At 45.8% G+C, this 19,671-nt stretch overlaps 1 protein-coding gene across 1 annotated transcript; it reads right to left on the bottom strand.

The window, feature by feature from the left end:
- Positions 1-2,173: 2,173 nt before the first annotated feature.
- Positions 2,174-3,814, bottom strand: LOC127906532 (uncharacterized). Its single transcript, XM_052458754.1, has 2 exons — positions 3,170-3,814; positions 2,174-2,974 (listed from the first exon to the last, which is right to left on the bottom strand). The coding sequence occupies exon 2, from the start codon at positions 2,927-2,929 to the stop codon at positions 2,180-2,182; it is 750 nt and encodes a 249-aa protein (XP_052314714.1). The 5' UTR covers positions 2,930-2,974; positions 3,170-3,814; the 3' UTR covers positions 2,174-2,179.
- Positions 3,815-19,671: the final 15,857 nt, after the last annotated feature.

Below are 19,671 nucleotides of genomic sequence, written 5' to 3'. Positions count from 1 at the left end.
ATAAAGGCGTTTCCACCACCATTTCTCTCATAATACTGTACATTTTACCGACACAAAAACATCCTACCATGTCGAACGAACTAATTATCTGTTGGCATTTATAAAACTGTACCGAAACTTCCTGTTTCAATCACAACTGACTTGATTTTTAAAAATTAGGTATGACTCACATAAAAACTGTGAATGGAAATGTGGTTCGTGTCATTTAATATTAATGTTAAACATACAAAATTACCATAATTGACATCAGTCCTCATTTAAGTATGCTTACCTACATATAAAAGCCAGGGAGCAGACCTAAAGGCATTTTATGTAATATCATTGAAATGAGTCAAATTGCTATGCAAATTTCCCGTCTAATATTTGCATTGCTGGTATGACTGTTTTGACTTCACAACCGCCTGTTAGTGCTCTGTTATTTCCAAAATAAACATCCGGTAACATTTCTCAAGAAGAGACCGTTAAAGGGTAAAGCTGAAAGTAAAGTGAATTTCTTGGCCAAATTATCCCAAAAGGTATATAATTTGATTGTGTAGCTTAATTAAGTTACTTTAAGATGATTTGTGCAGGTAATTTAAAACCTTCTAATTTTGACTTTGTATTGACTTGCATTGGTGATTGAAATTTGATGACAGCAGCCAGGTAAACTGAACCAAAGCATGGATTTTTGTTTCTTCTTGTCCAAAGACTGCTTACAGGGTAAGGACACAAATATGTAATTGTGTAATTTGGGTGAACTATCCCTTTAAGTTTGTTCAATTGAGATACAATATTTTTCTCAAAAGAGACATGGAAAAGGGATGACATTTACAGTGTTAAGGTTTGGATAGTCTGATGACCTAAAGGAATAGTTAAACTTTCTTACTCATCATTATTCATGATACATAAAGTGCATTCATTTCTAAACGGTATAACAGATATGAATGAAAATACCCTCAAATAAAAGGTGGCATTCTGTATTGTAACCTCATATAAAACATTTGATCTCAAATCCAAAATAATGGTGTTTAGAGCCAAATTAAACGTTTTAGCTTCATTGTCCAAATTAATACGTAGTGGAGTGTATCTCTCCTACCTCCCCTGTCACCTCCATGTCTGTTCAATAAAATATAGGAAATATTCAGAGTTAGACACAACAACAAAAAATATAGACCGTGATGAACCCCAACAGAGTGTTTTGGGCATATAAATAATATCATTGTGCAATAGATTGTATTTCTATAAATTCGAGCTCCTGTTTGCATTATGGAAACGAGGGGAGGTGATCTGTCCTGTGTGTGATGAGTGTAGACAGTGCTCCTGTATCGCAACCAGATCTCTAAGGACAGGGGATGTGGTCGCATAAAGAAAGAAAGCTGCATACGCACGCAGGATGAATAAGGCATCCCTGTGTTTTTCTCGCTATTATTCAAATGTCCAAACAGTTTACTCAAAGGAAAACAAATATCCCAGCCACTTTGGATGTTTACAGTGTCAGTGACATCATGCAACTCAGGCCCAACAAAATATTTATAGGGACATACTTTGGCCAGTCTTGTGATTCGTGGCATTGTATTATTATTTTTGAAATATGGGCGATCTCTCTCACTTTGTCAGAATTATGAATTGCCCTCAAGCCAGAATTAATCTTGTATAGAATTTTTTTAAACACAATTAACTAAGTAAAGAAATGAATGAATGAATAACTTATTATTAAACCCTGAGCTTATTTTTGATAGGGTTGTTTATAGTTCTCCTTATCCTTCTGTACGTTCTCATTTTGAGTTTGATCCATTTTCACAATGAATATGTATTTTTGTGCATGACATGACACATTTTAAAAACACAAGCATGGAACCTTAAATTTGACTTTGTGGAAGACGTCTAAGTCAGATGAGATTTTATCAAGGTTATTTTACGATGCCCTCTGAAGAAAAGTGTACATCTGCTTCTCGTGTGCTGGTCAAGGGTAATAATTTAAGGTGGACATGGATACTGACACAAACAGGGTTGGTGATCCACCAGACAGGAATCCAGAGAAAAATACATTACATTACATTTACATTTAAGTCATTTAGCAGACGCTCTTATCCAGAGCGACTTACAAATTGGTGCATTCACCTTATGACATCCAGTGGAACAGCCACTTTACAATAGTGCATCTAAATCTTTTAAGGGGGGTGAGAAGGATTACTTTATCCTATCCTAGGTATTCCTTAAAGAGGTGGGGTTTCAGGTGTCTCCGGAAGGTGGTGATTGACTCCGCTGTCCTGGCGTCGTGAGGGAGTGTGTTCCACCATTGGGGAGCCAGAGCAGCGAACAGTTTTGACTGGGCTGAGCGGGAACTGTACTTCCTCAGTGGTAGGGAGGCGAGCAGGCCAGAGGTGGATGAACGCAGTGCCCTTGTTTGGGTGTAGGGCCTGATCAGAGCCTGGAGGTACTGAGGTGCCGTTCCCCTCACAGCTCCGTAGGCAAGCACCATGGTCTTGTAGCGGATGCGAGCTTCAACTGGAAGCCAGTGGAGAGAGCGGAGGAGCGGGGTGACGTGAGAGAACTTGTGAAGGTTGAACACCAGACGGGCTGCGGCATTCTGGATGAGTTGTAGGGGTTTAATGGCACAGGCAGGGAGCCCAGCCAACAGCGAGTTGCAGTAATCCAGACGGGAGATGACAAGTGCCTGGATTAGGACCTGCGCCGCTTCCTGTGTGAGGCAGGGTCGTACTCTGCGGATGTTGTAGAGCATGAACCTACAGGAACGGGCCACCGCCTTGATGTTAGTTGAGAACGACAGGGTGTTGTCCAGGATCACGCCAATGTTCTTAGCGCTCTGGGAGGAGGACACAATGGAGTTGTCAACCGTGATGGCGAGATCATGGAACGGGCAGTCCTTCCCCGGGAGGAAGAGCAGCTCCGTCTTGCCGAGGTTCAGCTTGAGGTGGTGATCCGTCATCCACACTGATATGTCTGCCAGACATGCAGAGATGCGATTCGCCACCTGGTCATCAAAAGGGGGAAAGGAGAAGATTAATTGTGTGTCGTCTGCATAGCAATGATAGGAGAGACCATGTGAGGTTATGACAGAGCCAAGTGACTTGGTGTATAGCGAGAATAGGAGAGGGCCTAGAACAGAGCCCTGGGAGACACCAGTGGTGAGAGCGCGTGGTGAGGAGACAGATTCTCGCCACGCCACCTGGTAGGAGCGACCTGTCAGGTAGGACGCAATCCAAGCGTGGGCCGCGCCGGAGATGCCCAACTCGGAGAGGGTGGAGAGGAGGATCTGATGGTTCACAGTATCGAAGGCAGCCGATAGGTCTAGAAGGATGAGAGCAGAGGAGAGAGAGTTAGCTTTAGCAGTGCGGAGCGCCTCCGTGATACAGAGAAGAGCAGTCTCAGTTGAATGACTAGTGTTGAAACCTGACTGATTTGGATCAAGAAGGTCATTCTGAGAGAGATAGCGGGAGAGCTGGCCAAGGACGGCACGTTCAAGAGTTTTGGAGAGAAAAGAAAGAAGGGATACTGGTCTGTAGTTGTTGACATCGGAGGGATCGAGTGTAGGTTTTTTCAGAAGGGGTGCAACTCTCGCTCTCTTGAAGACGGAAGGGACGTAGCCAGCGGTCAGGGATGAGTTGATGAGCGAGGTGAGGTAAGGGAGAAGGTTTCCGGAAATGGTCTGGAGAAGAGAGGAGGGGATAGGGTCGAGCGGGCAGGTTGTTGGGCGGCCGGCCGTCACAAGACGCGAGATTTCATCTGGAGAGAGAGGGGAGAAAGAGGTCAGAGCACAGGGTAGGGCAGTGTGAGCAGAACCAGCGGTGTCGTTTGACTTAGCAAACGAGAATCGGATGTCGCCGACCTTCTTTTCAAAATGGTTGACGAAGTCATCTGCAGAGAGGGAGGGGGGGGGGGGGGAGGAGGAGGATTCAGGAGGGAGGAGAAGGTGGCAAAGAGCTTCCTAGGGTTAGAGGCAGATGCTTGGAATTTAGAGTGGTAGAAAGTGGCTTTAGCAGCAGAGACAGAGGAGGAAAATGTAGAGAGGAGGGAGTGAAAGGATGCCAGGTCCGCAGGGAGGCGAGTTTTCCTCCATTTCCGCTCGGCTGCCCGGAGCCCTGTTCTGTGAGCTCGCAATGAGTCGTCGAGCCACGGAGCGGGAGGGAGGACCGAGCCGGCCTGGAAGATAGGGGACATAGAGAGTCAAAGGATGCAGAAAGGGAGGAGAGGAGGGTTGAGGAGGCAGAATCAGGAGATAGGTTGGAAAAGGTTTGAGCAGAGGGAAGAGATGATAGGATGGAAGAGGAGAGAGTAGCGGGGGAGAGAGAGCGAAGGTTGGGACGGCGCGATACCATCCGAGTAGGGGCAGTGTGGGAAGTGTTGGATGAGAGCTAGAGGGAAAAGGATACAAGGTAGTGGTCGGAGACTTGGAGGGGAGTTGCAATGAGGTTAGTGGAAGAACAGCATCTAGTAAAGATGAGGTCGAGCGTATTGCCTGCCTTGTGAGTAGGGGGGGAAGGTGAGAGGGTGAGGTCAAAAGAGGAGAGGAGTGGAAAGAAGGAGGCAGAGAGGAATGAGTCAAAGGTAGACGTGGGGAGGTTAAAGTCGCCCAGAACTGGGAGAGGTGAGCCGTCCTCAGGAAAGGAGCTTATCAAGACATCAAGCTCATTGATGAACTCTCCGAGGGGACCTGGAGGGCGATAAATGATAAGGATGTTAAGCTTGAAAGGGCTGGTAACTGTGACAGCATGAAATTCAAAGGAGGCGATAGACAGATGGGTAAGGGGAGAAAGAGAGAATGACCACTTGGGAGAGATGAGGATCCCGGTGCCACCACCCCGCTGACCAGAAGCTCGGGGTGTGCGAGAACACGTGGGCGGACGAAGAGAGAGCAGTAGGAGTAGCAGTGTTGTCTGTGGTGATCCATGTTTCCGTCAGTGCCAAGAAGTCGAGGGACTGGAGGGAGGCATAGGCTGAGATGAACTCTGCCTTGTTGGCCGCAGATCGGCAGTTCCAGAGGCTACCGGAGACCTGGAACTCCACGTGGGTCGTGCGCGCTGGGACCACCAGATTAGGGTGGCCGCGGCCACGCGGTGTGGAGCGTTTGTATCGTCTGTGCAGAGAGGAGAGAACAGGGATAGACAGACACATAGTTGACATGCTACAGAAGAGGCTACGCTAATGCAAGGAGATTGGAATGACAAGTGGACTACACGTCTCGAATGTTCAGAAAGTTAAGCTTACATAGCAAGAATCTTATTGACTAAAATGATTAAAATGATACAGTACTGCTGAAGTAGGCTAGCTGGCAGTGGCTGCGTTATTGACTTTGTAGGCTAGCTGGCAGTGGCTGCGTTGTTGACACTACACTAATCAAGTCGTTCCGTTGAGTGTAATAGTTTCTACAGTGCTGCTATTCGGGGGCTAGCTGGCTAGCTAGCAGTGTTGATTACGTTACGTTGCGTTAAAAGAACGACAATAGCTGGCTAGCTAACCTAGAAAATCGCTCTAGACTACACAATTATCTTTGATACACAGACGGCTATGTAGCTAGCTATGTAGCTAGCTACGATCAAACAAATCAAACCGTTGTGCTGTAATGAAATGAAATGAAAATGTGATACTACCTGTGGAGCGAAGCGGAATACGACCGGGTTGTTGAGTGCGCAAGTTCTATTCAGTAGACGTTGGCTAGCTGTTGGCTAGCTAGCAGTGTCTCCTACGTTAAGAACGACAAATAGCTGGCTAGCTAACCTCGGTAAATTAAGATAATCACTCTAAGACTACACGCTCTAAACTACACAATTATCTTTGATACGAAGACAGCAAAGACAACTATGTAGCTAGCTAACACTACACTAATCAAGTCGTTCAGTTGAGTGTAATAGTTTCTACAGTGCTGCTATTCGGTAGACGGTGGACGTTTGCTAGCTGGCTAGCTGCTGGGCAGATAGCAGTGTAGACTACGTTAGGACGACGAAATACGAAGTTGCAATAGAAGTGCTGACTGTTTCACTTTGTTGTCCTCTTTCTTTTCCTTTTTCTTCTGTCCTTCTTTTTGTCCTTATTTTGTCTTCCTTTCTTCTGTTAACTAGATATTTTTTGTTGTTATTCTTTGTAAGCTAGCTAGCTTCTTCCAGGAGAGTCCCTAGCAACTGCTTAGCAACAAGTAAACAATTCTGCTAGCAATTCAGCTAGCTAAGATAACTGTACAATTTTATGAAAAATAGTTAATTTTTCAAAAGCCTGTCTTTTTTGGTTTGTTCCTTGTTTTGTCTTCTATTGAGTCTTGCAGTTTTCTCTTGATTTTTTTCGATGTACTTCACTCTAAAAAAACATTTAAATCTCAATATATACAGGAGCTCATTTTTCAGCAGCTGCTCAAATACGGAGGCCTCTGCATCCCAAATGGCACCCTATTCCACTTATAGTACACTACTTTTGACCAGGGAGCCCAGAGGTCCTGTATAGGGAATAGGGAGCCCTTTGGGATGCATACTAAGTCTTATTCTCAGTTCACAGGTTACGGAACCATATGTCTCCTACAGGGCTAAATAAAGAGTAACCTGATGGATACACTGTGATAACATAAATCAGGATATCCCATCGGGTTTGACGAAGTGCCCTATTGTTTTGATTCAAGTGGGTAGCCATCCTGACAGACGCAGAGCAGACGTATACAGTAGTGGAAGAGGACATGGGGTTCTATTGAGTCTTCCTCTGTCGGCCTGCGGCGTGTTATGGCGGGCGGCATTGTGATGTGTTGTTTATAGGAACGTTGGTAAGCAAGCTATAGGCAGTCGATGCCACAACCCTGCCTTGCTGGGTCGTCACCCACTAGGAGAGAAAGAGTGCCCACTGGGCACACACTGGTTGAATCAACGTTGTTTCAACGTAATGTGATGTGGAATCAACGTGAAAAATACATTGTATTTGAAAAACATAATCAACCAGTACTGTTTTCCTTCTCAATTCAACCAGCGTTGTAAACAATGTCTTGAACAGGATGAAAAATATTTTTTACGTTTCTATGTGGAATTTTTGATGCAATTTCAACTTAGTTGAATGATTATGTTTAAATTAGATTGATGTAACAACCAGTTAGTCAGGTTAAGTCAATGTATTTACGGGGATGTTTTACCCTAATTTCAATGTTGACAATGCTGGTTGAAAATAGTACTGGTTGATTACTTTTTTCAAATCCAATGTATTTTCCAAGTTGATTCCACATCACAATACTTTGACAAATAATGTTGAAACAATGTTGATTCAACCAGTATGTGCCCACGTGGGTGGACACAACTCAACCTTGAGGCACACTCAGGCCAGAACCTTGTATTTATAATCAAAGGGAATAGATGGTTGCTGTGCTCCAGACTGGGCCGACCCCTTCTCTCCCTCCCTCCTCAACAGAGCCAGGCAAATCCAGAGCAAACAACAACAACAAAAATGTAGGAACCAAACCATGAAAATTTGTATTCATTGAGCGGAAAAAGAGAGGGGGAGGCGGTTGAGGCTTTGTTCCGAAAACAAACAGTGGATTGTTGGTGATTAAGTCAGATGTGTTTTCCAGTGCTGGCCAGTATTAATTAGGAGGAAGCTGGGTGGTTCTTCCCAGGGACTTCATTGTGATGTTCTGTTGCTGTTGCACCATTAAAGGACCTGATCAGTGGGAACCTCCATGTACATGAGCTCATTTGGTTCCTGCCCCTACCTGCCTGCCTCTGCCAAAAAGGTTGGTCCTTGCCTGGAATACACACCGATGGCATCCGTGTCCGTAGTGTTCTAGGTATATGAAAGGATTTCTGATGATGCCGTTAGATATTCATATAAATTTGAGTCAGCCAGCCAAGCTCAACATTCAAAGCAATGCCAAACTTAAATTGACTTACTTCCTGTCCTTTACAAGACTTGCCTAAATGGACAAAACATTGTGCTTTTCTAGGTCAAATAGCCTAGTCTCACAGTGTTCTGTACACTTTGGATGTTTCAACAGGGTTAGCATTGGAGCTAACATGGCTACAGCTAAAGGGTTAGCTCCAATCAACCGATGGTTTAAAGTACTTAAGTAAAAATACTTGAAAGTACTACTTAAGTAGGATTTTTTTTGGTACCTGTACTTTACTGTATTTATATTTTTGACAACTTGTACTTTCACTCCGCTACATTCCTATAGAAATAATGTATTTTTTACTCTTTATATTTTCCCTGACACCAAAAAGTAGTCATTACATTTGGAAAGCTTAGCAGGGCAGGACAATTGTCTAATTCACGCACTTATCAAGAGAACATCCCTAGTCATTCCTACTGCCTCTGTAACCAATGTGAAATGGCTAGCTAGTTAGCGGTGGTGCGCACTAATAGCGTTTCAATCAGTGACGTAATTTGCTCTGAGACCTTGAAGTAGTGGTTCCCCTTGCTCTGCAAGGGCCGTGGCTTTTGTGGAGCGATGGTTAACGATGCTTCTTGAGTGACTGGTTGATGTGTGCAGAGGGTCCCTGGTTCGAGCCCAGCTTGGGGCGAGGAGAGGGAACTACTGAAGTTATACTGTTACACCTCTGATCTGGCAGACTCACTAAACACACATGGTTTGTTTGTAAATTATGTATGAGCATAACTGTGTCCCTGTGTCACGCCCTGGCCTTAGTATTTTGTGTTTTCTTTATTATTTTGGTCAAGCCAGGGTGTGACATGGGTATTTATGTGGTGTGTTTTGTCTAGGTTTTTTTTGTAGGTCATGGGATTGTGGTTTAGTGAAGTAGTCTAGGTAAGTCTATGGGTGCCTAGAGTGGTTCTCAATCAGAGGCAGGTGTTTATCGTTGTCTCTGATTGGGAACCATATTTAGGCAGCCATATTCTTTGTGTTTCGTGGGTGATTGTTCCTGTCTCTGTGTAGTTTCACCAGATAGGTTCGGTCACTTTGGTTTTAATTTTTTACTTGTTTTGGAAGAAAAGAACGAGCGCCATTCTCCTTGCGGAGATGGTGCAAAATACATCAACACGGTCGGTCCCTGGGATTGGGCTGGCCAACACGATTCGGTTTGCTTGGAAGGAAAAGGAGTTGGAGCCTTTAGGACGGGAATCTTTTGGAAGGATAATATTGATGGGGATTCTAAAGCTGACGGTGAAGGACGTGTTTTGTTTCCAAGGCAACTCGTTGGAGGGAGCATACGACGTGGCACTTTTTACAGCGGAAAAACACGATGATATCCTGAGAAGGGCAAGAGCAGTGGGAGGTGAGAGGCCGATGTGCCACTACGATATAACAAGCCTGGCGAAGAATAACTTTAGGGTTGTGACTGTCAACATTTACAACCCTTACGTTAAGGACGAAGAGGTGAGGGCTTTTCTGGGGAGATACATGGATAACGTCTCCTCAGCAAGGCACCTCAAAGACTCCCTTGGGTTTTGGAATGGGAGGAGAGGCTTCCAGGCCCTCCTCAGAGAGGACCCAAAGGGACATGGTGGTTACCTCCATCCTCCTGCTATGTTCTCCCTAGGGGCTGACAGGGGGACGTTGTTTTATGCACGTCAGCTCCCATTTTGCAGGCGCTGTATGGCCTACGGTCACATATTCGCCTCGTGCAGTACAAGAAAATGCAGATTTTGTGCATCTGAGGATCACGCGGCGAGGATTGTGACAAGCCTAAGACGTGCCATGGGTGTGGCTCGTCAGCACACCTGTGGCGGGGGGTGCCCGGCCCGTCAGAGGTCATATGCGTCTGCGGCTGGGGGGAGCAGGGGCGGGGGATGGAGGAAGAAGAGGAGGGGAAGGAAGCACGCCTCATGACCAGAGTACAGGTCCAGAGGGGAAGGCCACAAGGAAGGAGGAGGAGCAAGAAGCGGCGGATGGAAGAGAGAAGGAAACGGAAGGCACGGGAGTAGGAGAACCAGGAAAAGCGGCGGAAGAAGGCAACCGAGTGGAGGAGCATGAGAGAGAAGAAAGCGAGGGAGGAGTGGTGGAGAAGGAGACGGTGGAAGAGCAAGTGGACTGGGGGGAAAGTGCCCTGGTGGAGGAGCTGGCGGGGGGGGAGGGTGGTATCTCTCCACTGCCGCCATCAACAAAAAAGAGAATGAAGAGGAGGGTGCGATTGGCCGACAGTGAGAGGGAGGGGATGGCCAAGAGAGTGATGGGGGTGGGAGAAACCTCTGGGATGCTGCTGGTTTCCCCAGGCCCTCAACTTCTGTTGGGTGGGGACACACCTAACAAGACTCATGACTGGGTACAGGAGGAGGTGGGGAGCCTTTTTTTCCAAACCAGCTGCAACACTGGGGAGGGGGAGGATCGTGGGGGTAGACCCAGGGTGCAGGGCACCCCGGAGCCAAACACTATTCCTGCATCCTGGGATGGTGTGATGGAGGAAGAGGGGGGGGATGTCGGGATTACGGATGGTTTTCTCACCGGTAGATATGGAGCAGGGGAGCATCGGGTGAGTCTCCTGTTTTTGTTTTGTTTTTCTGTCTGGGTTTATAATTTGAGTGTATTACATGTTTTTATTTTTTCATGGGGTCTCATTTTACTTTTGTTAGTTTAAATGTAAGGGGTTTAAGGGATTTTGTTAAGAGGAGGGCGGTTTTTAGTTATTTGGAGGGTGTGGGGTTTGATTTTTGTTTTTTACAGGAGGTTCACCTGAGGGATGGAGGGGATGTTAGTAGGTTTAAGAGGGAGTGGGACAAGGGGGAGTCGGTTTGGGGTGTTGGGGGGTGCACTCATCGGGGGTAGGGATTTTGTGTGGGCACAGGGAGGTAAAAGTGGAGGATTCTTTTGTGGTAATGCAGGGGAGGGTTATAGGGGTGGATGTCACGATAAGGGATTGTAAATTTAGATTAGTGGTGGTGTATGGGCCACAGGTGGTGGCAGACAGGAGGGAGATGGTGGACTGTCTGACGCCCCTGTGTGTCACAAATAGGAAATTAGTGATAGGGGGGGATTTTAATACAGATTTAGGAAGAGGGGGGATAGCAGTGCAGGCGTCACTGCCAGGCTAATGGCTTGCCATGGTCTGGTAGATGGTGGTCGGCACACTACTCCGAAAATGGACGGTCCTACATGGCGCAACTCCAGGGGGGTTGAGCGGAGGCTCGACTATATTTTTGTACCCAGGTCTTTGGGTAAGTTGTCTGGGCGGCTGTTGCCTGTTTTCTTTTCGGATCACGACGGGGTGCTCCTGCAGGTGGGGTCGCCAGTCTGCCTCTTTGGTAGGGGGTACTGGAAGTTAGATCGGGATTTGCTGGAGGAGCAGGCTTTTGTTGATGGGTTTTATGGTTTCTTTTGGAGGCTTGAGGGCCTCCGGTCCATGTGCGAGGGGGTGTTAGAGTGGTGGGAATTAGTTAAGGTGAGGATTAGGGCTTTTATAATAGGGTATTGCAAGAGGAAAAAAAGGGAGGAGAGGAGGGAGGTGGATCGTATCCAAAGGTTAATTGAACTTGAATACGAGGCAGGCAACCTCGGCGGGTCGTTTGACTGGGAGAGATCCGCAACCCTAAAGGCGCAGCTCAGGGAGTTGCAGGAGCGGAAGGCTCGAGCTTTCCTGGAGCGTGCACATAGTGGCTTTCTAGAACATAATGAGACTTGTTCTTTAAGTTGGTTAGGGCCAGACAGAGTAGAAAGGTAATGCATGGTGTTAGGGAAGAAAATGGTAGTATAGTTTGAGAACCAGAGGATATGGTCAGGGTGACAATTGATCATTTCCAAGGTTTATTTAAGGAAAGGGAAATAGATGTAGAGCAGGGAAATGTGTTTTTAGAACACTTGTCCAGGCGGTTGCCGGAGGACATTAGAGAAGTGATGGAGGCCCAGATCTCACTAGAAGAGGTTGAGAGCGCTCTTAGGAGGATGGGAAAAGGGAAGGTGCCTGGGATGGATGGGCTGCCGGCTGAGTTTTATCTCAAGTTTTGGGGTATACTTGGACCAGTGGTCCTCGAAGTCTTGAAGGCCATCCTTGAGACGGGGTCCCGGGGGATCAATGGCTGTTGGTGTGCTGTCACTTTTATATAAGAAGGGGAAGTAACAGACCTTGGCAACTGGCGTCCGTTGACCATGCTGTGTGTAGATTACAAGCTACTTGCAAAGGTTTTAGCAGACCGGTTGCGCACAGCCCTTCCCTACGTTGTTCATGAGGATCAGACGTGCGGGGTAGAGGGCCGCTCTATTAGATGGAACCTACAGTTAATCAGGGACTCCATCGCTTGGGTTGAAGATAGAGGACTGCCTTTAATGGGAGCAGCGCTAGATCAGGCGAAAGCCTTTGATCGCGTGAATAGATCCATTTTATTCAGAGTGTTAGGTCGATTAGGATTTGGGGAGAGGTTTATAGGATGGATTCGTACATTATATGTCGGAGCGGGGTGCCGAGTTAGTGTAAATAGTCACTTGGGTGACGTTTTTGACCTCTCGTCTGGGGTCAGGCAGGGGTGCCCACTCTCGGCTCTCCTCTGCGTTCTGTACATGGAGCCTCTGGGGGCTGCCATTAGGGCAGACACAGGGGTGGAAGGCTTGCTGATCCTTGGAAGTGGTGGGCTGTGTGTTAAGATGACGCAGTACGCCGACGACACTTCCTTGCTGTTGTGCAAGGACTCGTGCCTGACAAGGTCCCTTGCCATCTTTGGGGATTTCACCCGAGCGTCGGGAGCAGTTCTGAACCATGCAAAGTCTTCCGTCAAGTTTTTCAGAAGATGGCGCGGTAGAACGGATGTGCCTGGGGGGTTATCTCTCTGTGAGGGGGCCCTGAGGATTCTCGGGGTCCATTTTGAGACCTCCGGCTCAGCGACGCTAAACTGGAACATGCGTATCGCAGTGGTACAGAGGAAGCTAGCAATGTGGAAAGCTCGGTATTTGTCTTTTATGGGCAAAGTCCTGGTCCTAAAGGTGGATGTGTTGCCGTCTCTTTTGTATTTGGCATACATCTACCCTTTGCCGGCTTGTCTGAGGACGCCTTTAGTGAGGCTTGTGTTTCAGTTTATGTGGAGTGGCAGGTGCGAGTGGGTCGCCAGGGCACGCATGATCTGTCCCACCGGGGAGGGAGGTAGGGGGGTACCACATTTCCCCCTCAAGCTGGACACAATTTTTGTTTCTTTCTTGTTAACGGAGCTTGCTCAGCCAGTGATACACCCGTCCGGTTACCTCCTGCGGGTGTTTTTCTCGTATCAGGCGAGAAGCATAATGGTGTGGTCTAACACGGGTCCTTGGGCGGAACAGCTGCCGTGGCACTTTGGTCATGCGGCCAAGTGGCTGCGTGCGCACCCTGAGGTTGAAGTTGCCCGAGTAGGTTTAGATCACAGGCACCTGTACGAGGAGGTCAGAAAGGCAGGGAGTCCGGTGCCTGTAGTGGGCATCTCGGAAGTGGTCTGGGAGGGAGTACAGGCGCGGGGTCTGGACAACAGGCTCAAGGACCTGAATTGGTTGAGCCTTCATAAATGTTTGCCGGTACGTTCCATCTTGTACCGGTATAGTTTGGTGCAATCCTCCACCTATCCAAGATCCTCTTGTGGCAGGGAGGAGACTGTGCTCCATGTCTTTTGGGACTGTTCCTTTGCCGGAGTAGTATGGGCTAGGGCCCGGGTGTTGTTAGGTTTGGTAAAGGGGGATTTTGTATTGACGTGGGCCAGGTTAGAGAGGGGTGTAGGGAGAGCGAGAGGGACGGATAGGGACAGGTTTCTGCTCTGGCTTCTCATAAGTCTCTTTAAACGGGGGCTGTGGGAAGCAAGGCAGAACATGGTGAAGACAGGGAGAGATTGGGGGGTGGAAGGGATAGTGAGGAGGGTGGAAGGAGATTTGAGGGGGAGGATGAAGAGGGAGGAGAGGAAGTGGGGGCAGCATGCTGCTCGGGAGAGGTGAAAGGGGGGTTTAGGGCTGGGTGTCATTTAGATTTGTAAGAGGATAGATTAGGGACGGGGAGATAGGGAAAGGTATTTTGTAGGGTGACGGGGAGGGAAGATGCTCCTCTGAGGTTTTGTTTGGGGTTTATGTTTAGTTTAATTAGTTTAATTAAAATACCATTATTTGAGTATGTATGTAAATTATGAGTTGTAAAGAATGAATGGTATTGAAGATAATAAATGATTTTTTATAAAAATAAAAAAAGGGCTGTTTTGGTTTTTCACGTTTATTGTTTTTGTATACTGGTCGTATTTTCATCTTTCATTAAAGATGTTTATGAATAACCACGCTGCATTTTGGTCCTGGCTATCCGTAAATTTAAAACACAAGAACATCTGGTTTGCTTAATATAAGAAATGAAAAATGATTTATACTTTTAATTTTGATACTTAAGTACATTTAAAACCAAATAATTTTAGACTTTTACTCAAGTAGTATTTTACTGGGTGACTTTCAGTTTTACTTGAGTCATTTTCTTTTGAGGTATCTTTACACTTACTCAAGTATGAAAATTGTGTACTTTCTCCACCATTGCAATCAATTTGTATATTGACTGGATAAGTTTAAGCTTTGATCAAAGCTTAAAATTGTTTTATTGTGAGCGAAAGTCGCACCTATTATTTATCTTAGGTCAATATATGAGGACATTTCTTGATCTAAACGTACCCTCGCAGTGATGCTGCAAGTGCAAGCCAAGTATTAGTAACTTGTTTTGATTATTTTCTGAGTCCTGTCTGTTTCAAATGTTTAGGTTACTTTGCACACTTTGTTTGTGCGTTTACAAGAGGAAATGTCAACCAGTGTTTACTTAGCATAGTGACAGGAGGCAAGATGCAATAACCATTGGCAGGAAGAAACTGCAGGTTAGGCAAAAATTAAATCGTAGTACAATTTGCGTTTTTCTACCAAGTATTGCTCCCAACTTGTTTAGGCCTGTATTACAGATATATTCCACGTTATGGCTGACTCCTCTCAGAATCGGCTTCCTATCGCATCACTGGCCTGGGGAGACTACAGTATGTAGCAAACCTGATACACAAACATAAGAGTACCTCGAAACTGTTAAAGGGGGAGAGAGAGAGAGAGGAGAAGAGGGAGGATTAGGAACGGATTGATGACAACCCCAGTCAGAGGAAGAGCGAGGAGATACATGACAGACAAAGTGAGCTGACAGGGGAGATAAGAATGCTATGGACGGAAACTTTCATGTCTGGTAATCTAACCATGGGGAATGAAGTCTGTAGACTAACCTTTCCTCTTTGTTTCAGATGACAGAGCAGCCTGGCACCAGGGACAGTCAACCATCAACTTTGGTTGTCTGACAACTGAAGACTTCCTAACTCTATTGTTTACCCATAGGGTTGCAAAATTTGAGTAACTTTCCCAAAATCCCAACCTTTTTCAGAATGACATGTTGGAGGATTCCTGCTTATTCCCTCTTGATTCCAGGAAACTTCCAGACAGGACATTGTGGAAGTTAACAGAATTTTGCAAACCTACCCTGGTAGTTCAGTGTCCTTGTGGTTAGTATACGCCCTGAGATTGGAAGGTTGGGAATCCAATCACCGTCATACCAATGATGCATCTCCGCTTGGCAGAGGAGAAACAGTGCCTTACAAAAGTATTCATCCCCCTTGGTGTTTTTCCTATTTTGTTGCATTACAACCTGTAATTAAAACTTTTATTTGTATTTAATGTAATGGACATACACAAAATACTGAAATGAAAAAAATTACTTGTTTCAAAAAATTCCAAGAAAAAAGAAAAGTGATGCGTGCATATGTATTCACCCCTTTGCTATGAAGCCCCTAAATAAGATCTGGTGCAACCAATTACCTTCAGAAGTCACATAATTAGTTAAATAAAGTCCACCTGTGTGCAATCTAAGTGTCACATGATCTCAGTATATATACTCCTGTTCTGAAAGGCCCCAGAGTCTGCAACACACTAAGCAAGGGGCAACATCAAGCAAAGACCAAGGAGCTCTCCAAACAGGTCAGGGACAAAGTGGGGGAGAAGTACAGATCAGAGTCGGGTTATAAAAAAATATCAGAAACGTTGAACATCCCACGGAGCACCAATAAATCCATTATTAAAAAATGGAAAGAATATGGCACCACAACAAACCTGCCAAGATAGTGCCGCCCACCACAACTCACAGACCAGGCAAGGAGGGCATTAATCAGAGAGACAACAAAGACACCAAAGATAAGGAGGAGGGAGCTGTGAAGATCCACAGCAAAGATTGGTCTGTCCATAGGACCACTTTAAGCTGCACACTCCACAGAGCTGGGCTTTAGGGAAGAGTGGCCAGAAAAAAGCCATTGCTTAAAGAAAAAAAATAGGCAATCACGTTTGGTGTTCAACCAAATGTCATGTGGGAGACTCCCCAAACATATTGGAAGAAGGTACTCTGGTCAGATGAGACTAAAATTGAGCTTTTTGGCCATCAAGGAAAACGCTATGTCTGGAGAAAACTAAACTCCTCACATCACCCCGAGATTACCATCCCCACAGTGAAGCATGTTGGTGGCAGCATCATGCTGTGAGGATGTTTTTCATCGACAGGGACTGGGAGACTGGTCAGAATTGAAGGAATGATGGATAGCTCTAAATACAGGGAAATTCTGGAGGGAAACCTGTTTCAGTCTTCCAGAGTTTTGAGACTAGGACGGAGGGTCCCCTTCCAGCAGGACAATGACCCTAAGAATACTGCAAAAGTAACACTCGAGTGGTTTAAGGGGAAACATTTAAATGTCTTGGAATGGCCTAGTCAAAACCCAGACCTCAATCCAATTGAGAATCTGTGGTATGACTTAAAGATTGCTGTACACCAGCGGAAACCCATCCAACTCGAAGGAGCTGGAGCGGTTTTGCCTTGAAGAACGGGCAAAAATCCCAGTGGCTAGATGTGCCAAGCTTATAGAGACATACCCCATGAGACTTGCAGCTGTAATTGCTGCAAAAGGTGGCTCTACAAAGTATTGACTTTGGGGGGGGGTGGATAGTTATGCAAGCTCAAGTTTTCTGATATTTTGTCTTATTTCTTGTTTGTTTCAAAGTAAAAAAATATTTGTATCTTCAAAGTGGTAGGAATGTTGTGTAAATCAAATGATACAAACCACCAAAAATCTATTTTAATTCCAGGCTTTAAGGCAACAAAATAGAAAAAACGCCAAGGTGGGTGAATACTTCCGCAAGCCACTGTACACTATACTATACCTTCAGAAAGTATTCATGATTAAGACCCCCTTCCACATTTTGTTACATTACAGCCTCATTCTAAAATGTATTTCTTTCTTCATCAATAGTGACAAAGCAAAAACAGGTTTTTAGACATTTTTGCTAATTAATTAAACACAAATAACTGAAATATCACATTTAGATAAGTATTCAGACCATTTACTCAGTACTTTGTTGAAGCACTTTTGCCAGCGATTACAGCATCAAGTCTTCTTGGGTATGACTCTACGAGCTTGGCACAGCTATATTTGGGGAGTTTCTCCCAATATTCTCTGCAGATCCTCTCAAGCTTTGTCAGGATGGATGGGGAGCGTTGCTGCACAGCTATTTTCAGGTCTTTCCAGAGATGTTTATCAGGTTCAAGTCCGGCCTTTGGCTGGGCCACTCAAGAACATTCAGGGGCACGTTTTTTATTTTTAATACATTTGCAAAAATGTCTCAACCTGTTTTAGCTTTGTCATTATGGGGTATTGTGTTTAGATTGCTGAAGATTTTTTTGTATTTTTAAATCCATTTTAGAATAAGGCTGTAATGTAACAAAATGTGGAAGATGTCATGGGTCTGAATAATTCCAAAGGTGCTGTATATAGAAAAGTATGAGGACACCATTTCAAATGGGTGGATTTGGCTATTTCAGCCACACCCGTTGCTGACAGGTGTATAAATATGAGCATGCAGCCATGCAATCTCCATATAGAAACATTGCCAGTAGAAATGCCTTACTGAAGAGCTCAGTGACTTTCAACGTGGCACCGTCATAGGATGCCACCTTTCTAACAGGTCAGTTCGTAAAATTTCTGCCCTGCTAGAGCTGCCCCAGTCAACTGAAAGTGCTGTTATTGTGAAATTGAAACATATAGGACCGACAACGTCTCAGCCGCAAAGTGGTAGGCCACACAAGCTTACAGAACAGAACCGCCGAGTGCTGAAGCGCATAGCGCATAGAAATCGTCTATCCTTGGTTGCAGCCCTCACTACCAAGTTCCAAACTGCCTCTGGAAGCAACTTCAGCACAATAACTGTTCGTCAGGAAATGAAATGGCTTCCCATGGCCAAGCAGTCGTACACAAGCCTGCGATCAGCATGCGCAATGCCAAGCATTGGCTAGAGTGGTGTAAAGCTCACTGCCATTGGACTCTGAAGCAGTGGAAACACAAATCTGGGTTTGGTGGATGCCAGAAGAACGCAATCTGCCCCAATGCATAGTGCTAACTGTAAAGTTTTGTGGAGGAGGAATAATGGTCTGAGGCTGTTATTCATGGTTCGGACTATCCCCTTAGTTCCAGTGAAGGGAAATCTTAACGCTACAGCATACAATGACATTCTAGACGATTCTGTGCTTCCAGCTTTGCGGCAACAGTTTGGGAAGACCCTTTCCTGTTTCAGCACAACAATGCCCCCATGCATAAAGCGAGGTCCATACAGAAATGGTTTGTGTGGAAGAACTTGACTGGCCTGCACAGAGCCCTGACCTCAACCCCATCGAACACCTTTGGGATGAATTGGAACGCCGACTGCGAGCCAGGCCTAATTGCCCAACATCAGTGCCCGACCTCACTAATGCTCTTGTGGCTGAATGGAAGCAAGTCCCCACAGCAATGGCCCAACATCTAGTGGAAAGCCTTTCTCAGAACGGTGGAGGCTGTTATAGCAGCAAAGGGGGGACAAACTCCATATTAATGCCCATGATTATGGAATGAGATGTTCGATAAGAAGATGTCCACATACTTTTGACCATGTAGTGTAGATTGGGGGTAGGGCCCTGTGATAGACTAGAATCCTGTCCAGAAACAGACTCCTGCTCCTACTGTATGCACCGTTCAGACTCGTGCAAGGCTTTTTTTACTTACCCTGGTTGGTCTGCTGCAACCCTCCAGGACCATGCGGGCTGGTGCAGGTGAGTCATGAATACTCACAGTAGGTAAATGGGACACTGTGTGCTATTGGTCACCATTGAAAAACAAGGATGTTCAAGTGGTCAATGTGAACCATCTGCTCTGAGTATAGAATTTTCTGCCATGTGTTGTAATTTTCCCATGGAAAAGGGTAAGAAAGCTACACATAGACATATAGTGACATAGGCTTTTAGAGATACAGGCCAATTTAGGGAGTGTGTGAAGCGAATACACGGCACATAACCCATACTGAGGTTGTCTGACAGCCCATGAGTGTTTATAAAGCATGAAAAAGATCCAGCGTGGCTGAACCCACACTCCGACCAGCAAAAAGGAAGTTCCCTCCTAGTGCGTGGCGTAAACTTGGCTCCAATAAAAGCATCCGTTTGCCACCTTGGCGGTAGACAACACGTAGCCTTTGTTTACCACAAAACATCCCCTCGGACGAGTCTGGAGGTACGACCCTTTAGTTTCGCTTTGCAATCAAGCACCATATTGGAGCCACGGTGGAACCCAAATGGACATACAGTAGCTGCCATAACACATGGTGGAGTATTCTTGATACACACAGGAAACTGTTTAGTGTGAAAAACCCAGTAGCGTTGCAGTTCTTGACACAAGCTTATGCGACTGGCACCTACTAGGCACTTAAATATTTTGTCTTGCCAATACACCCTCTGAATGGCACAC

This window comes from Oncorhynchus keta, chromosome 12, assembly GCF_023373465.1.
Source record: "Oncorhynchus keta strain PuntledgeMale-10-30-2019 chromosome 12, Oket_V2, whole genome shotgun sequence".
Lineage (NCBI taxonomy): Eukaryota > Metazoa > Chordata > Actinopteri > Salmoniformes > Salmonidae > Oncorhynchus > Oncorhynchus keta.
The sequence above is the reverse complement of the archived record's forward strand: the minus strand, read 5'-3'. Positions and strand labels throughout refer to the sequence as shown.

What these genes read in the sequence shown, in the direction of transcription:
- LOC127906532 (XM_052458754.1), bottom strand. Translation starts at nt 2,929, where the DNA reads ATGACGGATCACCACCTCAAGCTGAACCTCGGCAAGACGGAGCTGCTC.